Source organism: Leuresthes tenuis, unplaced genomic scaffold (genome assembly GCF_036924035.1).
Source record: "Leuresthes tenuis unplaced genomic scaffold, fLeuTen1.0.hap1 SCAF_5, whole genome shotgun sequence".
Lineage (NCBI taxonomy): Eukaryota > Metazoa > Chordata > Actinopteri > Atheriniformes > Atherinopsidae > Leuresthes > Leuresthes tenuis.
Genome location: NW_027325359.1, coordinates 17398062 through 17414407, shown reverse-complemented (window position 1 = coordinate 17414407; position 16346 = coordinate 17398062). Strand labels below are relative to the sequence as shown.

General features: G+C 40.3%; 1 protein-coding gene across 1 annotated transcript; it reads right to left on the bottom strand.

The window, feature by feature from the left end:
* Positions 1–709: 709 nt before the first annotated feature.
* On the bottom strand, positions 710–12337 carry scamp2 (secretory carrier membrane protein 2). Its single transcript, XM_072386312.1, has 9 exons — positions 12180–12337; positions 7801–7875; positions 6768–6854; positions 6215–6326; positions 5562–5690; positions 5235–5394; positions 3914–4015; positions 2958–3075; positions 710–2695 (listed from the first exon to the last, which is right to left on the bottom strand). Exons 1-9 carry the CDS (start codon positions 12234–12236, stop codon positions 2546–2548), a joined length of 990 nt encoding a protein of 329 aa, XP_072242413.1. The 5' UTR covers positions 12237–12337; the 3' UTR covers positions 710–2545.
* Positions 12338–16346: the final 4009 nt, after the last annotated feature.

Below are 16346 nucleotides of genomic sequence, written 5' to 3'. Positions count from 1 at the left end.
AGTCAGCAGTCTGGGTTACACGGCAGATTCCCCACAGACTGTCCAGGTCACTGCAGACACAATGGTGCTCTGTCCTTTCCTCTTTCCTTGAATTCATAATGGAGAAGAGACAGTTAAGTGTTAGCTCTCTCTCAAAGATCACGAACAGCCCAGAGCTATTAATGACAGTGTTGTCAACAATAGAAGTTTTGGTTGTGTACGCTATAAGCAGGTAAACCACAAATCAGGAAGAATCTGTGTAAAAATGGCAGCCTGTTGATCTCACATTAAATCAGAGTCCAACCAGTGCACTACAGACTGTCACAAGCAGCAGGAACCACATTAGCACATTCACAGAGGCCTTTCCCAACTTTTTAGGCTTAGAAAACCAAACAAAGCAGTATCTATAGAGTGGTTCTTCGCTGTTTGCACTATTTTCTAGTGTTGATTTAAAGATTAGATTATCTATGCAAAGACTAAAGAAACATTTGAAGGGACACAGGGCTGAGGATAAAACAGACTACATGAGGCTTGCTACAGACTAGCATGTTGGCAAATAGCTCCCCCCAGTGGTGAGATCTGATACTGCCAAATCAGTGCGGGAGTGTGTTTTTAGTGTGGTTTCATTAAAGTAACATAAGTGGAGCAAAATATGAATATGAATATGTATTTGAATAGAATTATTAAACTCAGGTTGAGTTTGAACAAATACAAGAGCTACAACTTTAACAGAAAGCAAAGCATTTTATTAAATGTGAAATTCACTGATGAAATACAAAAGGCACTCAACTGTGTTCTCCCATTACAAAGTATCCAGACATACATATAAAAGCAAAAAAATCCTGACTCTTAATTGATGTAAAACAAATTAAACCGTGTATCAGACTGGTCGTTGTTGCAAAAGCACTACAATTTATCAGAAATTGCAGCTGTTTTTTAGAAAAGTTAATAAGTTTCATCCCACTTGAAGTTTAAAAATGATTTATCAGACAGACACACACACAAATGCATGCTTTTTAATATGAGAAATCATGTGGAAAATGTACAATGGTATGCAAATAACTTAGAGAGGCGCGCTCGCTGTCGAGAGGTAAGGATGACTTTTCAGAAGCACGATCATTTGAAAGAATTGAAAATGCAACCAGTTATCTAGATGCAGGTGATGTTAAAACACTGCGTCTGTTGGTTGAAGGCAAATGATGTGGCAAGGCTTAAAGTGGTCTGGTGGAAATGACTGATCAGGTACACATAAAGCAAATCAGACCGTCAGACATTGATGGCATTTCAGACATTCTGGAAAATCCATTCGGACATTTCCTGATTCACACAAGAACAGGTTTACCGTGACATCTCATCGGGATACACAAGCTGAACCTCGTCCTGGACCCAGTGTCCCAATCGAATCAATGCGTGCCTCACTGAACCGTCACAGCCCTTTACTAAATGATTTATAATGGACCGAATGAGCCGGTGTCACCCATTTAAGAGGACTTTTCAAATCAGCTCATTTTCCAATTTTTACACTAAATAATGCTTTGGTTTTTATGCGAGGCAGTTGAAATTTTAGCAGAAGCTGCTTCAGAAGCTACCAACATGGTGCTGATAAGACAAAACTAAAATGATTAGCTTAATGGCTTTAACAAGAAAATAAAATCCTGTTCTATTCTCTGTGTACTACATTTAAGTCTGTTTACATCCGCTTTTTTACAAGCATGAAATGAACCAAAGCAAAGCAAAGCGCACTGTGAATGGCATGTTTGTGTAAAACCGTTCAAGAGTAGAGTTTGTTTCCTTATTGAATGATCAACTACAGACTCACATCAACATTTAATCAATAGATTAGAATTAACTACCGGATTACTTCTTCTTCATTAAGCTTAAATTTTTCGGCACTTCGTAGAGTCAAGAACTTTCCAGGCTGGGTTGAACACCAAAGAGAAATGCTTCTGAGACAGAACACACGCGAATCGATGGCAAACACAAACACTTCATATTGTTTATATTACAGGATCAGGGTGTGCCATCGGTCTGGGAAAACACAAGCATACTGCAGTTGCATTAAAGCATCCATTCAGCTTATCTCACACACACACACACACACACGCACACACACATACACAGAGCCATGTCGAAGAGGGGACACAAAATATACAAAGCAAAGGCACGCTGAAATAGCAATCAGTCATCTTCATTTGTATTTTACACCACAGTTTTCACTTGACGTGCTACTTTCCCCTCCGCTGCTTTTCTACACCCACGCAGACCGGATGAAGTCGCTCTGCAGGACACACTCTGGACTTGGAAAGCAAAAGCTAACATGGAGAATTAAAAGTGCACCGATGGTGTGGCTCAAGGTCTATACATTAAAAGGTCAGATTATAATTAGCTGGAATCCAGCCAGAGAATCAGAGCACTGATGACTCTCAGGAAGAATCGCTGCTAGTTTAGTGCCCGCCAACAAGTTCTCAGTTATCGGCTCAGCTTTAGATTATCATTATATTATCTGGACCTGATAACATGCAGACCTTGACCTGTTAAAAAGAGCTCAGCATAGCTCAATCTACCACTAGTTGTTTCCCCGCAGGGTTCCCTGGGCAGCGGAGGAGGCAACTCCAGCAGCGGCTGTTTGGAAGGTTTTATTGGTGAAGACGCCTTGAGAGAACTCCTGCTGGGCTTTGTGGAAACTGGCCCCGGTGCGGCGGTACATGCTGTGGACCTGAGGAGGAGGGAAACGTGAGGAGACGACTGCGTATTCCAAAACAACACAGTATGTACCAAAAACCTGCTTAAAATCAGCATCTGAGTGAATGAGACAAGTCAGTATAACAAAATCAAGTATTTGGAACCAGGAGAGGTAGTTGAATTCAAATAAAAAAGACAAATTAGTCAAATTCCAAAATCTAAACTAATACATACGACTAAATCCTTACACATAAGTTAAACTGAGCCCAAATTTGACTGAAAATCTTTACTCTTACCATCTTGAGCATGATAACAGACATCACAGCACATATAGTGAAGAGGATGGCCACTATGATCATGATGGCTCCCACTGCCTTGTTGCTACCGATGATAGTGAAGGCGGAGATCCAACCACTGGAGGCAACAAACACGGGGGATGAGGTGATCTTACAGACAGTATTAGTTAAAGCCAACTTCAACACAGTGAGAGATCTGCATGCAGATGCATACGGTACACATGAGGTCTGTTAAAGCAGAAGAACAGTTGAAGACGCAGCATAGAAAGAGGAGGGAACAAAGACAGATGATGCTAAAAATAAAATAGCTTTTTCTTCAGTGACATCCACAGTCAAGTGTCCAACATTCAACTGTCTGCACACGTGACAGGACAAATGCAACATCAAAGACACAGAAGGTGGAATTACAGGCAGAAGTCCGGGAACAACAGCAGAACTGATGTAACAGTTCTCAAAGTAGAGGATAGATACTCATTAACGCATCGCTAAAATCACAAAGTTACATTAATCTGTTAAGGTTTGTACTCTGGATTTGTCCAAAGCAAGTTCAAGATAGCAAAATAACCTCACCTTTAAACAAACAACCTTATCTGGCCATTATTTCTCCATTTACCGCTTCCCTTATATTTTGGAAGCCAAATTACAAGTTTAAAAAGGGGAAAAAAAGGGCCGAATCGAGCTAAGAAAGAACGAGTGTTGGGAAGGTGCAGCAGAAACTTACAGGGTTACCAGCAGACAGAAAGGCTGATGAATGGAAAGGTTCTGTCAGAGGAGACGAAGGGGTGCAGAAAATGAGGTGAGGAAGAAGAGAGAGACAGGACGGCAGGCAAGGAAACAAGATACTTCTTTCAGTCAATCAGTAGGCAATGAAAATATCTTGAATGCACCAATAAAAACAGACTATTTGATTATTTGTTGGTGTTATTGGGATGTGTGTTCAACTGTGAGAGACTCACCTGTTTCCCCATTTGGGGATGCCCACAGACTGGATGATGAAGACCACGACTTGGCAGAAAAACACAAAGAAGAAGAAGAAGAAGCTGAAGGAGCTGTCGGTCCTAAGCAAACAAACAGAAAACAAATCAAATCAGGCATTTCAGCTCCACAAAATATGGCTCGTTCTGACAGATTCTATTTGTGTGGCCAGGAAAAAGGAAAAAATTATAATAACAAACTTGATCTTTCAATATTTCTGAATTTTGAACAGCTGGCCAAAACAAAGTTTCTGTTTTAACGGTCATTAACAGATCAAAGTGGCTATAGACTGTCAAATCCAACCAATCATAAACCTAAAACAGAAAATGTTTTAAGACTGAAAGTCCCAGTCAGTTTATGCCTCTCCATTTCTGGCAGAATAATCATTAAAAAAAAAAAAAAAACACCTACGCATGGTGTGCTTAAATGGAGTAAATTAAAGTAAATTAATCTATTTGCGAACACTTTGACAATTAAAAGTGTTTCACTCTGCCTGTAGATATCTACCGCTGCGAGTTAGGACACATGATCAGACCAAAGCCTCATGCGTTACACAGTTCTAGTCCAAACTTGGTAATAATAGGACAAAAAAAATAAGTACATTTTCTTAAAGCTATAGCGTGCTCCAAAAGGGGCTCCATGTGTTCGCTCTCTCAGTTTGATCTTTGCTCCCTGGACTTCTCATTGTCACAATGAGTGCGCGACTCCATTATGTCCTTGGCCACATTTAAATGAGATTAAGCTGATCTGCTGCTGATATCTCTCTGAGCTGAGGTAAAACACTCAGCTTATTCTGCGATACACAGCTTGATGCGAGCAGGAACAAACCAATGTGGAGCCGCCTCTGTCTGGCATGAGTGAATTACCAAAGAAGAACAGCAGTGGGTTAGCGGCGATAAGATGGAAGCCATACATGAAAAAACAGCCGCCGATAAATGCATCAGGTAACGTGGGGTTCGGTGTCTTGACCGGGAACGAGGAGCTGAGCTCTGAACCTTCCAACTGGCAGACAGCTCTTCCATCTGAGCTACAGCAACCTCAAGTGGTACTGCTGTGGTCACCGGACCACAAACTGTTTTGCATCAATCTAATCACAGGAATTCTAGCTTTCCAACAGTAAAAACACAGCAAAAAGCTAAAAACAGCTACTGCCAGCTGCTCTTCAAAGGGTTAACGCGATTATGTTTTATATAGCGTATATACACTGATGTATTTCTAAGGGGGACTAAAAGTCCAACACATTGTCTGCAGTCTCTGTTGCAAAGGCATCACGAACTGCACGGTTCGTGAAAGGGGACTCACTTGAAGGCCTTGTAGACGGGCCGGTACCAGCAGAGGAAGGAGCAGGGAGCGAAGAGGATGAGCCACAGAATGGAGAGGCCAAAATCCACACCGTAGCTTGCGTCAGTGGTGAAGTAAGCCAGGCAAGCCAGCAGGTTGAGGAACAGAGTCACACAGTTGACTGAAGCAGAGAGAATAAAAAATAAATTAATTTAAAAAAGCAATGTCTGACAATATCAACGTGAGATTGACATACATCATATCAGAACACTTTAAAAGACTACATTAAGTGACATACAGCAGGTTCACTGCCAGGGTGAGGCATCCCGAAAACTTTGATCCACTTACACATCCACAGATAATACATCATTCTGCAGACTCTTTCGTACTCTGTCGGGATTTCCTCTGCGAAGTCCTGATAAAAGCACGGTTTGATGGGGAAACTCTTGGGCAGGGGAGGCCAGTTGTTCGCTTTACCTGTCGAGACAAGAAGCAACTTTAGCTCTGCCGGCCTTCAATGCAATTCTTCTAAAACTACAAAGAGAGGATGGCCAACTCTGCAAAATCTTGACGGATATACAAGGAAAACTGCTGAATTACTGATACTGAAACTTGTGCCCTGGAGGGTCTAAATAACAGACAGCACATTCATGTAGGGCTGATGTACTTTTCCCAGCAGGTTAGAAAACGATGCCGCCTTGACTCGAGACAAGCTTATTAAAAAAATCTGCAAGTACCATCAAACGTGTGTTGGTTTTACATGTGCATAGTGAAAATATACTTGAAGCAGAACCCATGACAAGTCAGAGTTAAACGTACACAGTGGCCTCGTTTTTTTGTTTTTTTTTGGATGAGTACGAGACACCTGTCAGCATTTTTCACCGCACACGTTACATCCTCTTTGATGCATAACGCGCACACTGCACACTGTTATCCTGTCTCAGTAAGCTGTGCTGCCTCTGATGCTACTGCAGTGAGGAGGAAGGTGCGTCTTTAATGACCTGTCGAGCCTCTGCTCTTTAGCTCCTGCTCCCTGCGGTCCAGCTCGGCAGCTTTTCTCTCCAGCTCCTCCTGCTGCCTCAGCAGGTTGGCCTGAGCTGCTGCGGCAGACGCCTAGAACACCAAAAAAAAAAAAAAAGAAAAATGGTCAAAAACACGTTAGATGCACAGAAACTGGTCATGGTGGCAGTTCCACTCAGTTGGTTTATGAACATTTATAGCCATGTAACTGCGAATACACATTTAAGGCAACCCCGTCTGATGTTTGACTTGGAAAACAAAATAAATAGAAGGACACATGGTCAGTGATGCTATTCATGAATATTTAGGAGATGAAACAAGAAGCCTCGTTTCAATATTCTGTGAAGTCAGATGATGTCTGGTGTGGCCACCAAACATCCTGTGGGTAACAGACAATCTGAGGAAACAGTGCTGGCAGAAGGAGGGGATGCTTTGCTCTTTAGCCAAAGCATGGTATTTTGTTCATAATTTAGCCTCTTTATTAACCGCGTGTGACTAAGGCCATTGTTTGGCAAAGAGGGTTTGTGTTCTCACCTGTGGACTGGGCTCTGTGGACGGCTGTAACACGGCCGGCTGGTAGGGAGCGGTGGAGGCTGGGGTGGTCTGAGTCGCTAGACCCTCCTGACATGACAATAAAGGACAAACAAGATTAAAATGCAATGACGAAACAAGATGACCAATAAACAAGAAAATAAAGGGCAAGGAGACGAGCAATAAAAAAAGACCACAGCGAAAACAGAGAGGGCGAAAGTTCACGCAGCTGACAATGAGCAGGATGCAGAACAAACAAAAACCTGGAAGAAAAGGGAGCAGGAAGAGGCTGAGACGATGAAGCTAATAAAAAGCTGGCTTCTGAGAAAAGGAGCGCTGGGAAAAACACAAAATTTGAATAAAACGTGATCCAGTACTTTAAGTTTTATTAGAAAACGCACCGACAAGATAAAAACTATATATATATATGCTCATTTAGAAATATGAGGATGGCAAAAAGTCTAAATAAAGAACCTGTTGGTGACAGGCCAGGAACATGTCTGAGTATAATAAGAGCGTCCAGAGATGACAAGTCCTTCACAAAACACCTCAGATCGTCTTTAGGATATAACATCACTACAATTTTAAAGTGGAAAACGCTGCATGTGCTCAGAAACATCTCTGGAAATTCAGTTTGTTACAGAGAGTTCAAACTTTGCCAAACAGAGAAAAATATATTTTCATGCCTGGAGCTCATTCGTGGTCGTCTTTTTAAATCATGGATCATCATTCTGGAGTTTGATTCAGTCCACGCGGGAGGGCAAACATCCAGACTCCTTTATGCTGAAAGTTATAGGTTTTTTCACCGTGTATTTCATTCAACACATGCATATATTTTAGAAAAGTCACCGGGCGCGTTGTCTTTGTCACGTTTTCAATTAGACGCAGGGTGTAAATACAGGGTTTCCATCATTTGACATCGACTGTGCTGTTTTTAAGACATTTTACAGTGTCCCAGTCGCTTTAGAAACAGCTGTGTAAAAGCAGAAGAACCCAGAGTTTGAAAATTGAAGAGGGAAAGTTTCAGGTGTCTTACATTGGACTGGGGGAAAGGGTTGTACTGGTCAACTGGTTCAACGTTGGAGCTGGTCACCTGAGTGACAGACGGATCCTGAAAAAGAAGAAAAAGTGTTGCGTGTTATCAACTCATTGCACAACAACAACAAACATATCAAGGTAGGTTGCTTTAACTGAGACTGAGCTACCGAGTGAAGATTGAAGATTGAGTGAGATTAGTTAAGGGGGGCGGTTTCTCTGTTAGGTTTGGTGAGCTGTTAACAGTACAGTTATAAAACTGCAGCTGCTGGCACAAGACCTGTGAAAAACTCCATCTGACCTTTTATTGCGACCTGAGACACTGAAGGTAAACATCAGACCCCTCCATCTCAGTCCATGCTGTACCAAGTCTTACAATTCAGTACATAATATCCAACTACTGCAACGTAACCTCTGAAGGTCCCGATGAATCATTACCTGAGAAAACCATTGCTAATCATTAAATGTCTTCAGTGGGCTGTGTTTCACAGGATCTCAGAGTTACTTTCACCATCTGAGAAGTCCTGTGAAGCAAAGCTTCGACTCTGAAGTATCTCATCAGAAGTAATATACATTTAAAGACTTTCTAGGGTTAAATTAAAGCCTTCAAGCAAGCTAAAAACATGAATAAATTAATAATTTTTTATCAATTTATTTGCCACGTTGTATTATGCTAATGTTGTATGGTGGATGAGCTATTTAGCATGATGTGCCAAACGGAAAAAAAATAAATAAATACATTTAAAAAAAAAAAATCAATCAATCAATTTCTAACCAAAGAAAGGAGAAAACCAGATAGAAAGAAACAGAGTGAATTCCAACAGCAAAATTGCAAATAGAACAACAGGAAAGCAGGTCAAAGAAATGCTCATCCTCTGTTCTTTAGAGGAGATGCATTCCAAATGTTATGGAATCCTGAGAGGGAAGATGCGATGAATGTGTTTTAGAGGCTTTTTCTGTTTTGTGGTAAAAGTGGCTTTCTTCTTTTCTTAGTATGAACAAGTGTGGCTCTACTGTAAAAAGCAGTGAAGATCACTGATCTGATCCGGGGGATTTAAAAAGAAAAGTGTGTGTAACTGTGTTTACTCTTATTACCCAGCTTGCTGTTCACACCTGCTGTGCCAAAGACGAGACAGGAGGCTATGACTTCAGATCATAGCATGTTTAATGTGGAAAGCCAAGTCCACTTAGTAATTTAATGAAAGGAGACAAACGTTGAAGACCGACTTCCTCCTCTCTTGCAATGACATAAATGCAACTTAGTATTTCCTTTATGTGGCAGGTCACTCTATAAAGACAGCATTTAACAAACACGAAAGCCTCGACAGTTTAATGAGACACAAACATCGTGTCACTGAGGACGGCTCTGCATAAAAACGTGTGTACTGCAGCATCAGCAGCATGGTAGTTTGACATAAGGAGCCGTTACACTTCTTTTACGATCCATTTCCATAGCAACAACAACAAGAAAAAAAAAACATATTTATTTAAAAATATTTATTAAAAAAACTGGGTCGAAGAAAAAAATGATAACGGCTGAACAACAAAACATTGAATTTTTCAAATATCCATTATTCTTATTTAAAATCTACTTTTTGACCCAGATGAAGTATCTCTGAGAATCTGAATTCCCAGACAACCCCACACTAGGACACGTGTCAACAAACATCCCATGAGAAGTGTCAGGAAATGTTATACATTTAGGGCTATGCTGGTCTAAACCAACACTTGCATTTGTGCGTCGGAACTTCTTCTATAATGTAGGACAAATCAATTTCTCCTCCTTTAAAATTGGGGCGGAACAAGTATCTCACATGATAACCCAACACGTCACCCACTGGCCATGTGACTGCCAGCATGAGCTCACAATCATCTGCTCTTGACACACCTGTAAATATTCCCAGCAGGAAAGACAGGGATGTTTGAATACTGGCAAATCAACCACAACAATTTTAAAAAGGACAATATGAACTTTCATGTTGTTTGAGAGTGAACCCTTTTCTGCGTGTGGAGCAAAGCCTATTATACGCAAAACATGCTTACTATAAAAGCTATTCTGCTGGGCCCCACCAGTGAGACTGCTTGTATCTTTTTACTACACAGCTCAGACAGCAGCGATCGAAGAAGATGACGACAACCATTAATCCTCTTTTAAATAAGGATTAAGCTGAGACACGCCAAAACAAGTGGGCACTGTGTTGAGTATGGGGACACAAAAGCATCTTCCCACTGATAATTGTGTAAAGTTCATTCTGAAAATAATAGATTCTAACATACAGGCAAGTAAAACTTGATTTGAGGTCAAGCCAGCAGATATCTTGACCTAAACATCTCTACCAGGAAATAGGACTTGCTTTGATGACTGCTCTTTGCTTAGGTGTGGCTGTTGTTCCCATTTCGTAACTTCAGCTGGATATTACTACGCTTAAGTTGCTCTTTATATTGCATACAACACCCTACAGAGCTACAGCTTTCATGTCACTGGGTTTTTTTTAGGATAGCAACACTATACCTTGCAGGATTGTCTGAATAAGTGCACTGCAGCTTCGTCATGCAGTGATCTGCACTTTACAGTAGCTGCTATCAGGCTATTTATTAAGCCACACCCATTAAAAGTGGTCATCGTGGCCATTGTGCACCTGATATCACAATGTGTCACACAGTACTCCTGTGAAAGTGACTGTCATGTGACATCAAAGAATATTTTTCAGACGGAATTGAGATGTTAAATAGATGGTGACGCGTGGCTGCCTTTTAGCCCTAAATTTCTTGTTTTATCCCAGTGTCTCATCAGTGTTCCACAATCCTCTACATTTTGGACACGACAAAGCCTGATTAAGAAAAAATAATAATAATAATAACAGAACATGTGTTTGGCAGCTATGAACAGGAAATAACAAACACACGGATTATTGTGCTACAACCTAAAGTATATCTTATCTTGTCCAGCATAAAAATGCACTGGGTGTTTGTTTAGGTTGCTCAGCAGGACAAGTCCCAGATCATTAACTCTGTTAATGGCTTCAATTATATTTCACTGTGTGCTCCTTCCTACATTTTTGAGACAGATCTCTCCGACCAAAAATGTTGAATGGCACTTAACAGTTCTATTATGAGTTTAGCTCACACATTTTCAACTGTATCTACTCTTTAACTACATCATTAGGGTGCCGTCCACAAAAAACGTAGGTCACTTGACAGGTACTGAGTAAATACCGAGGTTTCAGATTCACATGGCATGTGTCAGAACTACAAACAGTTTTATTAGAAAATGGTGAAACGATTGTACCTCTGAAGGTTTAAATGTGCAAACAACTAGTGAAAGAAAATAGTTACTTCTTTTACTTTTTTTTTTCAGTGTGTTTAAAATTTAATTTCAAAGACTAAAGGTCTTAAGGTAATAAGCGGGAGATGTTAACAAACAGACAATTATTTATGTAAACCTGAGATTCAAAGTTTTTTTGGAGGGGGGGGGACTCGCCTACATTAAGGATTATAAATGTCTGGATATGGTGACCTTCCGTGCCTTCCAGCCAGTCATGTATCGCATTTCTTGCTATATTTTGTGAAGATGCACAATTATATCACCAGAGAGCCATTTGAGAGAACTACGTTAACTTGTAAGGAATCGTAAAACTCTATAATCATATATGGCAAGAAAAGTCAGATTAAGATTGGATAAACAATGTAATTTTTCTACATTTTGAACCACAAATATCCTTTAAACATTTTCACATGCAGAGAAACACTGGTCTTTAAGTCAGTCACTATTATTGACTATTTAGTTAAAAGTCCTCCTTCTAATGATGTTACCAGGAAGCACAGGAAGCACAGCCCGTGTCAGCTTTATGTATTATTATAAATTCTCTCCATGCAGTTAATTTTTACACAAACTCAGTGAAACTGTAGACACTGTCAAGTACTGAATACACCTTTAGGCTATATCCTGTCAGAAAATCCTTTCAAAGAGCCAATCAGCAGTAACAATGTAAATTATATCACGTTACTGCAAAATTTGTATTTATCTAAAAAAAAAATCACGTTCAATATATCAGAAATAAACATGAAGAAACAACCTTTCCTCAAATAATGAATAGAAACGGTTTGACACACATTCCTAGTTGGCTACAGTTTAACTTCCTGAAACTTAACTCTCAGGATAAACCACCCTCTTTGTCAACAAAGCTCGTTGATTGGTTAAAGGACTGTCAATCAATTCCATTTGTCAAATGGCTTTCAAGAGCGGAGAAGTTGGTCCCTCCCTGAAATCCACCAACAAGTTTCCTGGCGTGCTGGCTACCTTTTAACGAATGATATGTCAGCAGCCAACCTCGACAAATTCCTGAGCAAAAAGTCAATAAAACATTAAACTACACTTACATTAAAGGGGTTGTCGCTGACAGGATCTGCGAACGGGTTGTTATCAAATTCCGACATTTTAAAACGGCGGCGAGGTGTTTTATGCTCTCTGAAAGTTCACTCAACAACAAACTCTTCTCTTTCTGCTCAACCGCCAGCTCTGCTTACTTCCTCGAATAACCTTGACAGCGCATGCGCACTGAGTTAATCGGACAATGACGTGTACGTCACTTGTCACGTAGTAGAAGCCGCCACCTGCAACACCTCACATTGAACGCTTTGAGAACAACAAAATCCGTTTGATTTCTAATAACACATACTTTATCAGCGCCAAAGTAGGAGAGAGTATTTTTAAATGGAACAATTCATTTATACCACACATACTATCACAAGATCATGCGATAGTATCAGAGATACTGTGATATTATCATCAGACTCCTTGTTTGTTGCAAGAGATTACAGGTTGCTGAGGATCTTGACCCCCTCCAGTTTTCCTACCAGAAACACATAGGAGTGGAAGACGCGATTCTGTACATGCTTCATCGGGCATATGCTTATCTGGATGTGGTTCATTGACTTCTCCAGTGCCTTTAACACCATACGGCCTCCCATACTGATATACTGAAATACAAGCACTACAGGTATGGGTGTGGCCCCCTCCTTGAAATCGTGGATTATCTGACTGCCAGACCACAGTTTGTCAGGATGGGGAGAAGCATTTCTGGAACACTGGAATGGGCTCCACATGGTACTGTTTTGGTTCCTTTTCTTTTCACCCTCTACACATCGGAGCTGGTGGTGGACTTCAGGAGATCTAAAACTCCATGCCAGTCAGTCTGCATTGATGGAGGGGAGATGGAGACTGTTCAGACCTGCAAATACTTGGGGGTGTTGCTGGATAATAAACTGGTATGCCAACATAGAAGCGTTCAGGAGGGGCCTGAGCCGTCTCTTCTGCCTGAGACGGCTAAGGTCCTTCAATGTCTGGCAGTGACATGAGATGAATGTTTTATCATTGAGAGTGCACTGTTCTATGCTGTTGTCTGCTGGGGGAGATGCACTACAGACAAAAACTGTCGGTGGCTGGACAAACTGCTGAAAAAGGCCAGTTAGGCAGAAGGATAGACCCTCTCAGTACTGTGGTGGAGCAATGGATGAGGAGGAAATTATATTCTGTTTTGGAGAACAATAAACATCCTCTCCACAGCATCCTGGCAGGACAGAAGAGCGAGAGGCTCAGATCTGAGCTGCAGGACTGAGAGGTTCAGGAGGTCCTTTGTCCCCACAGCCATGAGGCTTTATAAGAGTAACTGCTAACAAGTTTTTTCTCAAATGTATTTCTCTATTTATTTAGTAATTTATCATTATTATTATTATTATTATTGTTGTTATTATTATTATTATTATTATTATCATCATTATTATTATCATTATATACAATCATTGTAAATATTTTTTTTAATTAGCTACTTGACGAATTTGACTTCCCCCCACTGGGGGATGAATAAAGTATTTTTCTATTCTATTCTATGTTCCTTTTAATGCATTTTTCCTACTAATTTAAGTTAATCTGATACGCTGTGAGGGATATTATATAACAGAGATAATTATTTGTCAGAGTTTTATTTCATATGGAAACTTTTATATTCAATATTATATTATGGCCAAAGAAAACCCAATATTCACGGGTACATGAATGTGATCAGACTTTACCCTGAAACAAGAACTAAATAATCAGAAACCTTTCCAGGACAATGATAATCTGCTACGATTTCAATTGTTTAGCTGAAACATAAATTGACTCTAATCTGTTTTAGTTTAGCCATACTGGTTTCATTATATTTCTTTGAACCATATAAAGCTTTGTTCCTCAGTGTTTTTTTTATGGCATCTATCTGCACACAGATGAAAGATTTAGGTTAGAACAATAAAAGAGTCTTATTAAAGTGTTGGGCTAACACATATAGCATAAGATGATATTAAAATCATTTTGATACTCATTATGTTCGATGATAGTACATTACAAGTGTACATTATGTACATTATACACAAGTCCACACACACACACACACAGATTTCTCGACTGCAGCGCCTATAGTTTTCAGTTACTAAACTCTTCAATTTGCAGTCATTCAACTAACTGTGTGTAAATGGTCAAAACACAGTCTGTGCTGGAGCTGACCAGTGGAGGTGACCTGAGCTGCCTCATCATAATGTGATGGACAGGATGTGGCCATGTCTGATGGCTTCCCAGCAAGCACGGGCTTTGAAACCATGTGGGTAATAAGTGGAGTGAATAATGGCTCCCTTATGGAATTGTCGACTTGTTCCATATTGGGCCCGTGTCAGCTGCCACAGTGTTTATATTCAGGTCCATGGGTACTGGATGCGCACTGGCTCAATGGGTTCAGAATGGCCATCTTAGCTGGGACAAATTTGGGCTGAGCAAAAGGCAATCCAAAGAGTTAGAATAAAGATGTGAATTCTGCAGCATAACAAGTCTGTCACTCAGGAGGCAGAAAGTAAAGAGGACAAAGTCTGAGAAAACAGGACTGATATTGGTAGAAACCTGTATTACAAATCAGGGGAATATAGTCTTGAAGATGGGCATGACAAGGCTGTATGGGGTCTACAATAAGTTTTGCTGCTTAGAATTACACCCATCTATTTTATTTTAATTGGAACTTTTCCATACATGCTGCCGCTAGGGTCAGTCATAGCCAAACATAATATGTCTTCTCACGGTTATGATGATGATGTACAAGTCTATTTGAAAGTGTGATATCTAGCTCTCTGCTGAGCTGCTTGAGTGAGATAAAGCTATAACTTTCTAACAATTTCAATTTCACCTGAATAATGAGAAGACTGAATGTATTTCACCCTGTGTGACATTGCCAAATTTAGGTTGTTTGGCCTCAAGTTTTAAACAACAAGTGAAAAATCTGGGAGTTACTTTAGACGCCTGCATGAAATTCGACAAACAGATTGATTCTGTTGTCAGAACAGGCCGCCAGTCCGCTCTCAGTTGTTGCGACCTGGAAAAAGCCATTCATGCTTTTATCAGTTCAAGACTTAATTATTCCAATGTACTTTATTCGGTGTGTTGGTGATCTCATTTGCTCGCCTTCAGTTTGTCCAAAACTCTGTGTAACCCATTGGGAAATTAGGTGTTACTAAAACACAAATTATTTCCTTTCAATAACAATTTATGTATTTTCTTGTCTTTTGTTTCCATATTCGCTATTTCACATTTAAGTCATCCTTTATTTTAACGCAGATGTCTATTTTTCTGTCAGTAAGCAGAAACTTCATAACAAATACGTTTATTGGTTCAGGAGGAATGATTCATTCCTATCGGTGTAAAATGAACCAAGTCCCATCTTTTTGCTCAGGTTAGCGAGACACAGCCTACCACGTGAACGTTATAAAGATTTAAAGATGTAAATTGAAATTGCGAGTGAAACGTTTGCTAATTAAACCTCACGCAGAAAGAAGGAAAAGGAGTTCAGCAAGCAAGAGTTGGAGAAACCTTGATGACATCTGTTCATTGTTTACGCTTTTATTTTCTCGGCTAGGTTTTGGATACCCCTGGATTCTAGATTCTGGACTGGATTTGATTCCCTCCCTGAGGAGAGGGATGGCGAGACACCTGTGTGGAGCACCTGGATTTAGGCCCCAGTATGGTCGCCGCGATGACTCGCGCGAGCATAAGAGGTCAGTAGCCAGGTGCCTCTCCAATCTCTTCAATGGCTTCCAGTTAATTTTAGAATTCAGATTAAGATTTTATTGTTTTAAAGTCATAAACGGCCTTGTCCAATCTTATCTCGCAGAAATTCTTACTTATCATAAACACGCGAGGGCTCTGAGGTCTGCAGGTCAATGCACATCAGAAGTACCGTTGTAAACACTGGGGTGGTCGCTCTTTTTCTGTCGCTGCTCTCTGGATGGGGAACAAGTTACCCTCCAACTTAAACTTAAAACTTATTGATTCAAATGGGCTTTTACCTAGTAGCACTGTGGCGCTGAGTAATTGTCACGCGCTTTTTACTTGTTTTTACTTTCTTTGATATGTTTTCTGTTTTATGTGCGTTTTATTTTATGTTCCTGTTTTATCTTCACTGTAAAGCTCTTTGGTCACCTTTTGGATGTTGTAAAGCGCTATAGCGCTGATAAATAAAAGTTATTTTC

Bases quoted from the DNA above. Each gene is read 5' to 3' on its own strand.
- scamp2 (XM_072386312.1), bottom strand. From the start codon at position 12,236: ATGTCGGAATTTGATAACAACCCGTTCGCAGATCCTGTCAGCGACAAC. The intron at 7,876-12,179 runs GTAAGTGTAGTT...CTTCTTTTTCAG, and splicing joins TCAGCGACAACCCCTTTAAT to GATCCGTCTGTCACTCAGGT. The intron at 2,696-2,957 runs GTAAGAGTAAAG...CCTCCTCCTCAG, and splicing joins CTGTTATCATGCTCAAGATG to GTCCACAGCATGTACCGCCG.